The following is a 12,627-nucleotide window of genomic DNA, read 5'->3' on the forward strand; positions in this document are numbered from 1 at the left end:
GAGAATTTTCTACTATAGCAACACCCAGTGGGTCGGCTGTGGAGCCCCCTGGAGTGGCGCCTTCATGGTGCTGGATATATACCCCGCCCCTTCAGTTCCTTCTTGCCGGCTACTCCAACAGTGGGGAAGGGGGGCGGGTATGGAATGGATATGAGCAACATATCTCGAAGAACAACAGTTACAAAGGTGAGTAACCATTTTTTCTTCTTCGAGTGCTTGCTCATATCGATTCCAATTAGATGACTACCAAGCCTTACCTAGGCGGTGGGGTCGGAGTGAGACATTGCCGTGTGCAAAACCGCTGACCCGAATGCAGCGTCGTCTCTGGACTGCTGTACAAGCACATAGCGAGCGGCGAAGATGTGGACCGATGACCAAACTGCAGCTCTACAAATGTCCTGGATAGAGACTTCAGCCAGGAAGGCAGTCGAGGAGGCTTGGGCCCTCGTGGAGTGGGCGGTGAGGCGAGGTGTCGGGGCTCCGGCCAGGTCGTAGCAAGCACGAATGCAGGACGTGATCCAAGAGGAGAGACGTTGTGAGGAGACCGGTGAACCTTTCATCCGGTCGGCCACTGCAACGAAGAGTTGTGTCGTCTTTCTCAGCGGTTTCGAACGCTGAATATAGAAAGCCAGGGCCCTGCGTACGTCCAAGGAGTGCATACGTTGGTCTTGACGGGTGGCGTGCGGCTTAGGATGGAAGACCGGGAGGAATATATCCTGGTTCACATGAAAAGCTGATACTACCTTGGGAAAGAAGGCAGGGTGGGGGCAAAGCTGCACCTTGTCTTTGTGGAAGACTGTGTACGGAGGCTCAGATGTGAGCGCCCTGAGTTCAGAAACACGCCTTGCTGAAGTGATGGCTACCAGGAAGGCTATCTTCCAAGATAGGTAAAGGAGTGAGCAGGTAGCCAACGGCTCGAATGGGGCCCCTGTGAGCTTGGAGAGAACCAGGTTAAGATCCCACGCCGGAACGGGTTGGTGTTGCTGTGGGTATAGCCGGTCTAAGCCCTTGAGGAATCTGACGACCATTGGGTTAGAGAAGACTGAGGAAGCGTGTTCTCATAGGTGGAACGCCGATATAGCGGCCAGGTGAACCCTGACTGAAGATATCGCCAAGCCCTGCTGTTTCAGGGATAGGAGATATTCGAGAATAAGAGGAATAGATGCCTGCAAGGGGGGCGTGGCCCGCTGTTCGCACCAACAGGAGAACCGTTTCCACTTGGCTAAGTAAGTGGTCCGTGTAGAGGGCTTTCTACTTCCCAGCAGGATCTGTTGCACGGGATGTGAGCATCGTAGCTCTGTCCGATTCAGCCATGGAGCATCCACGCTGTGAGGTGGAGTGATTTCAGGTCGGGGTGACAGAGTCGGCCATGGTCCTGAGAGATCAAGTCTGGGCACAAGGGAAGCATGATTGGAGTTTGCACCGATAGCTCCAGAAGCATGGTGTACCAGTGCTTTCTTGGCTAAGCTGGAGCGACTAGAATCATACGTGCCTTGTCTCTGCGTAACTTGGGCAGCACCCTGTGGACCAGTGGGAATGGAGGGAAAGCGTAGAACAGCTGGTCTCTCCATGATAGGAGGAAAGCGTCCAAAAGGGAGCCCGGAGATCATCCTTGGAGGGAGCAGAACACGTGGCTCATGAGGCGAACAGGTCGACCTGGGGAAATTCCCACCTCTGGAAGATGGAATGGGTGATATCCGGGCGGATCAACCACTCGTGCGTCTGGAAGGATCTGCTGAGACCGTCCGCTAGAGTGTTCTGGACTCCAGGGAGGAACGATGCCATGAGATGTATCGAGTAGGCAATGCAGAACTCCCACAGGCGAATGGCCTCTTGTCATAGGAGAGACGACTGGGCTCTTCCTTGCTTGTTGATGTAGAACATGGCCGTGGTGTTGTCTGTGGGGACTGACACGCAATGGCCATGTAGGAGACCAAGAAATGACTGACACGCTAGGGGCACCGCCATCAGCTCTCGAACATTGATGTGCAGAGCTAGTTGGGATGCGGTCCACAGGCCCTGGGTATGGTGCTCCCCGAGGTGAGCGCCCCACCCTATAGATGAAGCATCTCTGACCAGGTGCAGGGAGAGTTGTGGGGCGTGAAACGGCACTCCAGTGCAAACCGCCTTGTGATCCCGCCACCAGGTGAGGGAGGTCAAGACCGAGTTCGGAACCGTGACCACCATGTTTAGGTTGTCCCAATAAGGACGGTACACCGCCGATACCCAGGCCTGAAGTGGACGAAGACGAAGTCTGGCATGCCTGGTTACATAAGTGCAAGAGGCCATGTGACCCAACAGGCCAAGGCACGTCCTTACTGTGGTAATCGGGAAGATCTGGAGTCCGTGGATGATGTTTGCGATGGTGTGAAACCGAGTGTCTGGCAGAAGAACTCGGGCGAGTCTGGAGTCTTGAACTGCCCTGATAAACTCTATCCTCTGGGTTGCCTCCAGAGTAGACTTTTCTTTGTTGAGTAGAATGCCTATCTCATGGAATATTTGTAGTATTATCTGGACGTGCGCCTGAACTTGCTCCCTGGTTCGGCCGCGCACGAGCCAGTCGTCTAGATATGGGAATACCTGTATCCTTTGTCGACGAAGGTATGCTGCCACGACTGCCATACATTTGGTGAACACTCTCGGAGCCGCAGACAATCCGAAGGGAAGGACGGCAAATTGGTAGTGCACCTTGTTTACTACAAACCGCAGGAAGCGCCTGTGCGGGGGGTAGATTGCTATATGAAAATAAGCGTCCTTCATGTCGAGGGCGGTGTACCAGTCCCCAAGATCCAGGGAAGGGATGATGGTCCCCAAGGAGACCATGCAGAACTTTAACTTTACTATAAATTTGTTGAGTCCGTGTAAATCTAAAATGGGTCGCAGACCCCCTTTTGCTTTGGGGATCAGGAAGTAGCGGGAGTAAAACCCCCTACCCCTTAACTCTGGGGGAACCTCCTCTATGGCCCCCACAGAGAGGAGCCCCAAAACCTCCTGTGTAAGGAGATGCTCGTGAGAAGGGTCCCTGAAGAGGGACGGGGAGGGGGGGTGGGAGGCGGGGTACGAAGAAAACTGGAGAGCGTATCCCCTCTCCACCGTGCGAAGGACCCAACGTTCCGAGGTTATAAGGGACCAAGCACGGTGGAAACGGGAGAGGCAATCCCGAAATAAAGGAAATGGATCCTGGTAGTGGCTGGTGTGCCGTCCTCGGGCGCACCTTCAAAAGTTTTGCCTAGGTCCTGAAGGTGGCCTAGGAGGGCCCTGGTTCTGACCAGGTTGGGGGCCGGTCGACCTCCGTCTACGACCTCATCCCCGCCTTCTGGGGAAGTCCTGACGCGGACGAGGACGAGGAGGGTAGAACCTTTGTGGCTGGGGCCTAAAGGGCCTGCACTGGGGTCCTGGGACATGCATCCCCAGGGAGCGCATGATGGTTCTCGAGTCCTTGAGGCTCTGCAAGTGAGAGTCCGTCTTGTCCGAGAACAACCCTTGGCCCTCGAACGGCAGATCTTGCAGGGTCTGCTGCAGTTCTGGCGGTAACCCCAAAACCTGGAGCCAGGAGACGCGTCGCATGGCTATCCCAGACGCTAGTGTCCTGGCGGCCGAGTCCGCAATGTCCAAGGAGGCCTGTAAGGAGGTCCTAGCCACCTTTTTTCCCTTCCTCCACAAGGGCCCCAAACTCCTCCCTCGAGTCCTGGGGGACCAACTCCTTAAATTTACACATGGAATTCCATGAGTTATAATTGTACCGACTCAGGAGCGCCTGTTGGTTTGCGGCCCTGAGCTGCAGACACCCCGCTGAGTAAACCTTGCGTCCAAACAAATCGAAGCGTTTAGCGTCCTTCGATTTGGGCGCTGCCACCTGCTGGCCATGGCGCTCTCTGGTGTTCACTGAGACTACCAGTGAACACGGCGGAGGGTGTGTATAGAGGTACTCATGGTCTTTAGAAGGGGAGAAAGTACTTCCTCTCTACACCTCTGGCAGTGGGAGGGATGGAAACCGGGGTTTGCCATATGGCATTAGCGTTAGCCTGGATCGTACGGATAATGGGCAATGCCACCCGGGATGGGGCATCAGCTGAGAGAATGCTCACCACCGGGTCCTCCACCTCCACTATCTCCTCAGCCTATAGGTCCATATTTCGTGCCACCCTACGCAACAAGTCTTGGTGGGCACGGAGGTCTATTGGAGATGGGCCTGAGGCTGTTGTACCCACCACTGCCTCATCTGGGGAAGATGAGGAGGACGCCTCAAGGGGTAAAGGATCCATGTGCGGGTCTGTCTCCAAGGGACCCTGATATGCAGGATCCCCTGCACCGGGATCTGGTGCCTGTGTGGGTGTCGGCGCCGGAGCCTCCATGCCCCCTGGGGGAGGACGGGAAACGGTGGCCTCAGGAACCCTGGGCTCAGAGTGTGCCGAGCGAGAGGCCGCTGGTGGAGCCCCTTGGGCTTGGTGATACGCCCATGGGGTCCAGAAAGACCGATGTGCAGGGTCCTGTCTAAGGTCCTCTGCCCCCTCCTGCCAATGACCCATGTCGTCTGCAGCCTGACCCTGAGCAGCGTATGCTGAACGGGAAGCCCCTTCAGACGAGCGAGATGCCGATCTCGAGGGCCAGGGCGGTGCCGAGCGTGGTTGCAGGGACTCGTCCTGCTACGGTGCCGAGCGGTGCCGGTCCACCGGCAAACGGTCTCTGCGCGGTGCCGGTGAACGGTGCCGGGATAGAGAACGGTGCCGATGGCCATGTCGGTACCGGGATCCGGATCTGGATCGGGAAGAGGAAGACCATCTGTAGACTCGGTGTCGGGAGCAGCCTTGCGAATGGGAGCGGTGCTCATACCGGTGCTCATACCGGTGCCGAGAACTGCGTCTGGACTCCGACCGGTACTGATGCTCAGGTCGGTGCTGAGAAGTAGACCGGTGCCGGGAGGAAGATCTGGGCCGCGAGTACGACCAGCGCCGAGATGAAGATCGGTGCCGGGACTGCGAGCGGCGTCGGGACCTGCTCCGAGACCGGGAGCAGTGCCGCGAGTCCACACTCGGAGATGGCGGGCGTATCAGGGTAGGCTTGTCCCTGGATTGCACCGTACGAATGGCATGCGATGCCACGGGTTGAGACGGCGCCGGCTCCGTGAGGGCAATGAGGTCTTTCGTTGTGGCAAACATCTCCGGTGTAGAGGGGAGACAGGGCTCCACCACTGGACGAGGTGGTGAGCCAGTCTGCACCGGACTCAACGGCCCTACACCCGGTGCCGGAGTCAACGGTGCTGATGACACTTGCACCCTCTGGCGCTCCGAAGCCGGATGCGGCTCTACCACTGGTGCGGGGGGAGCCGGTGTCTGTTGGACCCAGCATCCTGGGTCTTGCGGGGCCTTTTATGTCCCGGAGACATGGACCGGCGCCGAGGGGCTTGCGGCGGACGCGGTGCCGAGGGAGGACGGTGCTGTGGGGCCTTATCCGCATCTGCTCACGGTGCAGTACCGGAGGGTGCCGCTGGGGCGCTGCGCACCGAGGCGCTCGGTGCCGGAACTTGGCACGCCGAAGGAGGATCTGGGCTAAGTGCCGCCTCCATGAGGAGCTGCTTAAGTCCCGCTCCTTTTTGGTCCTTGGTCTGAAAGCCTTGCAGATCTTTCACTTGTCCGTCTGGTGAGACTCCCCTAAGCACTTCAGACAAGAGTCGTGGGGGTCTCCCATTGGCATAGGCTTAGCACAGGTCGCACACGGCTTAAAGCCAAGAGCCTTGGGCATGAGCCCGGCTACGTGCCGAGGGGAAAAGGGGGGATAATAGCCCCCTTAACCCCCGCTAACTATTTATAACTATTTATAACTATTAACAACAAACTACTAATCTAAAGTATTACCAACAACTATCTACAAGAACTAACGAGTAAAGCTAGGGAGAGTGGAGAACAGCTATGCTGCGCTCCACAGTTCCAACAACCGTCACGGGCGGTAAGAAGGAACTGAGGGGGCGCTGGGTCGGCTGGGGTATATATCCAGTGCCATGAAGGCGCCACTCCAGGGGGCTCCACAGCTAACCCACCGGGTGTTGCTAGGGTAGAAAATTCTCCGACGATCGTGCACATGGCGCACGCACACCTAATTGGAATTGATATGAGCAAGCACTCGAAGAAGAACTGCGCATCCCTCCGGTTGCAGTGAAGAAGAGACACAGACCCAGTTCTTTATCACATCAAAGGGTGGTAATGTATCTATTCTTTGTATGTTTTGTATAGTGCTGTACTAATCTCTGATTAATAATCTTTGATTAAATAATTCCAATTGAGCCTGTTATTTGACAATCTTGAATCATCATTAACTCAGACAAACAACAGAACAGTACCAGTAGAAAGCATACACTGACCAAATGGGCACTGATAACAAAAATCTCCAATGCCTTTGTACACACCACTTCCAATATTCCTGGTTGTGGGGAGTACTATTCATGCAGTCCATGCTCTCTTTTGTGCCAAAGCAGAGAAGGAAGTCTTGCTCTCTGCATGGCTACATTACAGATAAGTAAAATCTGGTCCTACTTGATCATATTCCATGTTTTCTAGGCTTGCACAAACTAGGGATGGACGTCCCTACCCACAATTCTCTACTGGGAAGCTCTTTTTGATTCATAAATAGTTTGCCTTAAAACAATCAAAGAGCCAACCAGTGACACTAATTTAATAGTTATAACCAGTCTGTGTAGTGGATAATAGTTTACTCAATTAGACACCTACAGCCAGATTCTCATTTGCACTACTTCAGTCATGTAAAGGGGCCAGATGTAAATATAAAGTGAGATGTAAATATAATTAAAGCCCTTTTACACTGTCAGAACAGTATAAAGTGGCCTTGTGTAAACAATAATTAGATTTATAAACATCATGTTATACCTAGGCAAAATATGTTGGACAGCTAATGTGGTCTTGTGTTTTAATAGCTGATGTGTAAAACCAAGATATGGTTATTGCTAAATGATTACATATTTTCATTTTGCCAACCTACGTAATAATAGTATAATGTTTTGGTGTGTTTTAAATTGCAAAATTTTCATGAGGGAGCATTCTCCCAGATGTGCTTAGAAAGGAAAAGTGTGCTCACATTTAGACAGGATGTTTTCTTCAGTAGGATGCAGGAAGAAGTATAATAAATCAAGACTAATAAAATAGGCTAAAAAATAAACTAGGAGCTCTTTAGATTAGAATATATTTAAATATTGGAGATTTTATACTTACACACTATTTGAAATGTCTGATTACACAAAAAAGAATTACCTTTTTAGTAGCTTCAAGTTCTGCTACGTAATGCTGAAGAATAAGTCCAACAGTATGTGCTATTTCCTGCTGAAGACATGGCATATTCAGCTTCTGAAACCTATATTAGATTATAATCAAATACAAGAAATTAGAGTGACTTCCTTTAAATAATGTTTCTGCAGATCTACCTAGGCTGGAACTTTGGGATATATAAAGTTATATGAGCACTATGCAAAAACTAGAGTGTGACAAAAAAAATTGCCCAAAGGATAAATTCTAGCCAAACCTGTCTGACATTATCATTAAACTAAGAAACAGAGGAATGTTTAAAATATGCTAGAAAACCAGTATTCATCCATGGGCTTTCAAAGTTTGCATGGTCCATAAAGACACAAATACATTGTACTAGACTAGGTCATTCATTTTTAAATTAACATTACTACACCTCTACCACGATATAACGTGACCCGATATAACACGAATTTGGATATAACATGGTAAAGCAGTGCTCCGGTGGGGTGGGGCTGCGCACTCTGGTGGATCAAAGCAGGTTCGATATAACGCGGTTTCACCTATAACGCGGTAAGATTTTTTGGCTCCCGAGGACAGTGTTATATCGAGGTAGAGGTGTACTTAAAAATATTTTGTAAGCATAATTGCCATTACCTTTGAAGTAGCTGAACTGAATGCTGTGAAGACAAAATTCTTCCAAAACAAGTATTCATAAATGTCTGTATCTGCACCTAAGACAAATATGAGTATTTCCAGCTATATTAAATTTTATGTGACTAATGACTAGTAATTTACATATTTCTGTATTAATTTACTATAGCTTTCCTAGATGTTTAATAAGAGTATTTTACAAAAAATATACCTTCTTAATGTAATAAAAAGACACAGAAAGACCACTATGACAATCTAGAAAGGGAAAACAAGGAAGATCATGACAAGAAATCACTGCTGTTTCTATGTTGTTTCAAATCATATATATTTGCATGTTCAACATATACATAATTTTCTCTGAATATTTTCTCTGAGTATTTATTGATAGCAGAAATTGTAACAACAGTTATTCCAAAGGTGAGTTATTAATAAAATAGATATCAACTCCTGGGTCCATGTTCCTAAAGGTCCTCAAGGAATCCATTTTGAAACACTTGGTGGAGAGGAAGGTGATTAGGAACAGTCAACATGGATTCACCAAGGGCAAGTCATGCCTGAACAACCTGATTGCCTTCTATGATAAGATAACTGGCTCTGTGAATACAGGGAAAGCAGTGGACATGATATACCTTGACTTTAGCAAAACTTTTGATATGGTCTTCCACAGTATTCTTGACAGCAAGTTAAAAAAGTATGGATTGAATGAATGGACTATAAAGTGGATAGAAAGCTGGCTAGCTCGTCAGCCTCAACAAGTAGTGATCAACGGTTCGATGTCTAGTTGGCAACCAGTATCATGCAGAGTGCCCCAGAGGTCTGTCCTGGGGCTGGTTTTGTTCCACATCTTCATTAATGATCTGGATGATGAGATGGATTGCACCCTCAGCAAGTTCGCAGATGACACTAAGCTGAGGGGAGAGGTAGATACGCTGGTGGGTAGGGATAGTGTCTAGAGTGACCTAGACAAATTGGAGGATTGGGCCAAAAGAAATCTGATGAGATTCAACACGGACAAGTGCAGAGTCCTGCACTTATGATGGAAGAATCCCATGCACTGCTACAGGCTGGGGACTGACTAGCTAAGTGGCAGTACTGCAGAAAAGGACTGGGGATTACAGTGGATGAGAAGCTGGATATGAGGCAACAGTGTGCCCTTATTGCCAAGAAGACTAATGACATATTGGGCCGCATTAGTAGGAGCATTGCCAGCAGATCGAGGGAAGTGATTACTCCCCTCTATTCGGCACTGGTGAGGCCACATCTGGAGTATTGCGTCCAGTTTTGGGGCCCCACTACAGAAAGGATGTGAACAAATTGGAGAGAGTCCAGCAGAGGGCAACGAAAATGATTAGGGGAGTAGGGCACATAATTTATGAGGGAACTGAGCTTATTTAGTCTGCAGAAAAGAAGAGTGAGGGAGGATTTCAACTACTGGAAGGGGGGGTTCCAAAGAGGATGGAGCTACGCTGTTCTCAGTGGCAGCAGATATAAGGAGCAATGGTCTCAAGTTGCAGTGTGAGAGGTCTAGACTGGATTTTAGGAAAAACTATTTCACTAGGAGGGTGGTGAAGCACTGGAATGGGTTACCTAGGGAGGTGGTGGCCATCAAATGAAATTAATAGGCAGCAGGTTTAAAACAAATAAAAGGAAGTTCTTCTTCACACAGCGCACAGTCAGCTTGTGGAACTCCTTGCCTGAGGAGGTTGTGAAGGCTAGGACTCTAACAGGGTTTAAAAGAGACCCAGATAAATTCATGGAGGTGAAGTCCATTAATGGCTATTAGCCAGGATGGGTAAGGAATGGTGTACCTAGCCTCTGTTTGTCAGAGGGTGGTGATGGACGGCAGGAGAGAGATCACTTAATCATTACCGGTTAGGTTCACTCCCTCTGGAGCACCTGGCATTGGCCACTGTCGGTAGACAAGATACTGGGCTGGATGGACCTTAGGTCTGACCCAGTACGGCCATTCTTATGTTCTTATGTGGTGGAATCTCCATTCTTACAGGTTTTTTAAGTCCCGGCTTGACAAAGCCCTGGCTGGGATGATTTAGTTGGTGTTGGTCCTGCTTTGAGCAGGGGGTTGGACTAGTTGACCTCCTGAGGTCTCTTCCAACTCTAATCTTCTATGATGCTATGTGTGATTTCGGAAAACAGTTAGGCAGAAGTATAGTCTGATTAAGGTGGAAATCAGAGACTACCTGACTTAGGAGTTTTAGTTGTGGTCTCATCAAGACGCTTTCTTTACAAACTATACTACTAAATGAACCTTGATGGAACTCAGAAAGGTCTGAAATTTTCAATTCCAACAGGTAATCCAAGATTGTAGAAAGAGACAACTGGATAGTACAATGTCTTGTACTTTTCAACAGCTGAAAGGAATCTACAATTTGTACTTCCATTGAACCGGCAGCTTCTAGTCCCAGGAACCTTAAGGAACCACACTTATAGTTGCAGAAGGTTCAGATTGAGGTGAAGCATCTGACCTGCCTCCTGAGACAACAGTCAAGGTTTGATTGGGAGCCACCATGAAGAGCAAAAGGTGAGTTTGATGTGGTGAGGAAACCAGACTTGTTTTGGCTGTGTTGTTGCAATCAAAATTACTGTGGCTTGGTCCTGTCCGATCTTGATATGAACCTTTAAGAGCAATGGAGTTGGAGGATATGCATAAAAAAGACCTTTTGTCAATGCAATGAAGAAAGCATCTCCCAGAGACTGGGGATCGAGTCCCCCTCTGGATCAGAATTTCATGCACTTTGTGTTGGCTGCCATGGCAAAAAGGTTGACCTCTAGAAATCCCCAAGGTAGGAGTACTTTGTTGAAGACTCAGGAGTCCAACTCCCATTTGTAATTTAGTGTCTGCTGAGGTTGTTTGCCAGGGTGTTTTGTATACCCAAGAGGTAAGATGTTGAGATCACTATCTGATTAACTATGCACCAATTCCCAGTTCCAAAGATGTATCTGCTTTGGTGCAGAGTGAGGGGGAACTTGCTCTGCCCTGACAATTGATATAATATATGAAAACTATGTTGTCTGTCAGGATCTTGATGGTCTTGTTTTTGAGTAGGGAAAGAAAATGAAGCCAAGCATTCTGATCACTCTTAAATCCAATAGATTGATTTCCTGTTGTGACCATTTGCCCTCGACTGCATGAGGACCTAAAAACCTGCTCCCCATCCCAAGTGGGAAGTGTCTGATGTTAACATGACCAAAGGGGGATTCTGGTTGAACTGGAATCCTGCACGAACTTTGGACAAATTACTCCAGCAGGTGAGTGACTGCATGACTCAGGTGCATACAGAGGCCTGTTTGTGCAGATTGTGTTTGTTGGGTACATAAACTGTCCTAAGCCACCCTGGAAACTTTGAAGATGCAACCTGCCATTTTGTGCCACAAAAACTGAAGTGACATGCGTCCCAGCAATTACAGACATGTCCTTAACTGGAACTTGAGGACTGAGCTGCACTCTTTGGATAAGGTCCTTCAGAGCCAGAAGGAGGTAAGGTCTACCCATTATCAAAATCAGAAATGCTTCTATAAACAGAATTTGCTGTGTAGGGAGTAATATCGAATTCTCGAGATTTACACCTGCAGGCCTAGACTTTGACATAATGAAGTTGTTGTTTGAACTACCTCCTGATATAACCAGCCCCTGGGGAGCGAGTCGTCAAGTTAGGGAAAGATAGTTATTCCTAGACAACGGAGGTAGAGGTGTAAGCGGGGGAATGGTCCCGCTATTGTGGGGAACTTTCCTGGCTTCTGCACTACCCCGGTAAAGTGGACTAGCGAAAGGATCTGAGTCCCCGCTCCCACTTCCTTTACCCAGAGGCCTCCCTGCCCTTGAGGGCTCCCCTTCCACTCTCCTGTCTGGCTGAGTCCTCGTAACCCCAACAAGGCTGGGCCCAGGATTTCTGGGGGGCTCGACCCCCAACCCTGCTGTGGTCACCTAGGACAGGGGCTAGGGTGTCCCCACTCCGGGGTACTCTCTCTGCACTGGGCACCTCCCTGACCCACTGATTATTCCATACAATTTAAAGCAAATACAAGTAGTTTAATTAACAATTAATTTTAAAAAAGAATAAGGAAAAATGGGAAAGGTTAAAGGAAAACACATCACCCCGCTCTGTGGCAGGGAACATTACAAACAGTGTCTCTGGAACGTCAGGGCAGTTCAGTCTGTTCCTTGTAGGTCCCAGGCCTGCTTCTCAGGCCCTGTCTGTGCTGCAGGGACGCTGTGGGTTGGACACTTGCTCTGGTGGTGGCCACATGCTCTCAGGCTCTAGGTGGCAGGACCCTTCTTCCCAGCGTCGCCCCCGCCCGGTCGGGGTTATGATCCCCCTGCAAGTTTGGCCTGCAAGGCCTCTTGGCTGAGGCGTCTCCCTGTGCTGGGCCCACTGCCCAGGGTCCCCCTCACTCTCCCCAGCTGCTCACCACACTCGGACTGCACACGGCTCCGGACTGCTCCAGCCCCAGCTCCGGACTGCTCCAGCTCCACTCTGCCTCAGCACGGCTGCTGCTGCTGCTCTGCCTTCAGCTCCCTGGGCTGCTTCTCTGGCCTCCCTGGCTCTGGTTGCTGCAGCTCTGCCCCCAGCACAGCTCTGCTCTGCAGGCTGCTTCTGTGACTCTGCTCCCAGCTCTGACCTGCTTCCTGGCTGCTTGTCTGGCCCCTCTGGCTCTGGTTGCTGCAGCTCTGCTCTCTCTGGGCTGTGCTCTGGCTTTGGGG

At 50.0% G+C, this 12,627-nt stretch overlaps 1 protein-coding gene across 1 annotated transcript in view; it reads right to left on the reverse strand.

Moving 5' to 3' along the window:
• Window positions 1–12,627, reverse strand: part of DNAH8 (dynein axonemal heavy chain 8) — a 581,193-nt gene that overhangs the window by 462,066 nt on the left and 106,500 nt on the right. Inside the window, exons 15-16 of the mRNA XM_054024546.1 lie at window positions 7,911–7,987; window positions 7,263–7,362 (exon numbers count right to left, since the gene is read on the reverse strand). Coding sequence (XP_053880521.1) covers window positions 7,263–7,362; window positions 7,911–7,987 — 177 coding nt within the window. The remainder of the gene's footprint in view (window positions 1–7,262; window positions 7,363–7,910; window positions 7,988–12,627) is intronic.

This window comes from Malaclemys terrapin, chromosome 3 (genome assembly GCF_027887155.1).
Source record: "Malaclemys terrapin pileata isolate rMalTer1 chromosome 3, rMalTer1.hap1, whole genome shotgun sequence".
NCBI classification, from domain to species: domain Eukaryota; kingdom Metazoa; phylum Chordata; order Testudines; family Emydidae; genus Malaclemys; species Malaclemys terrapin.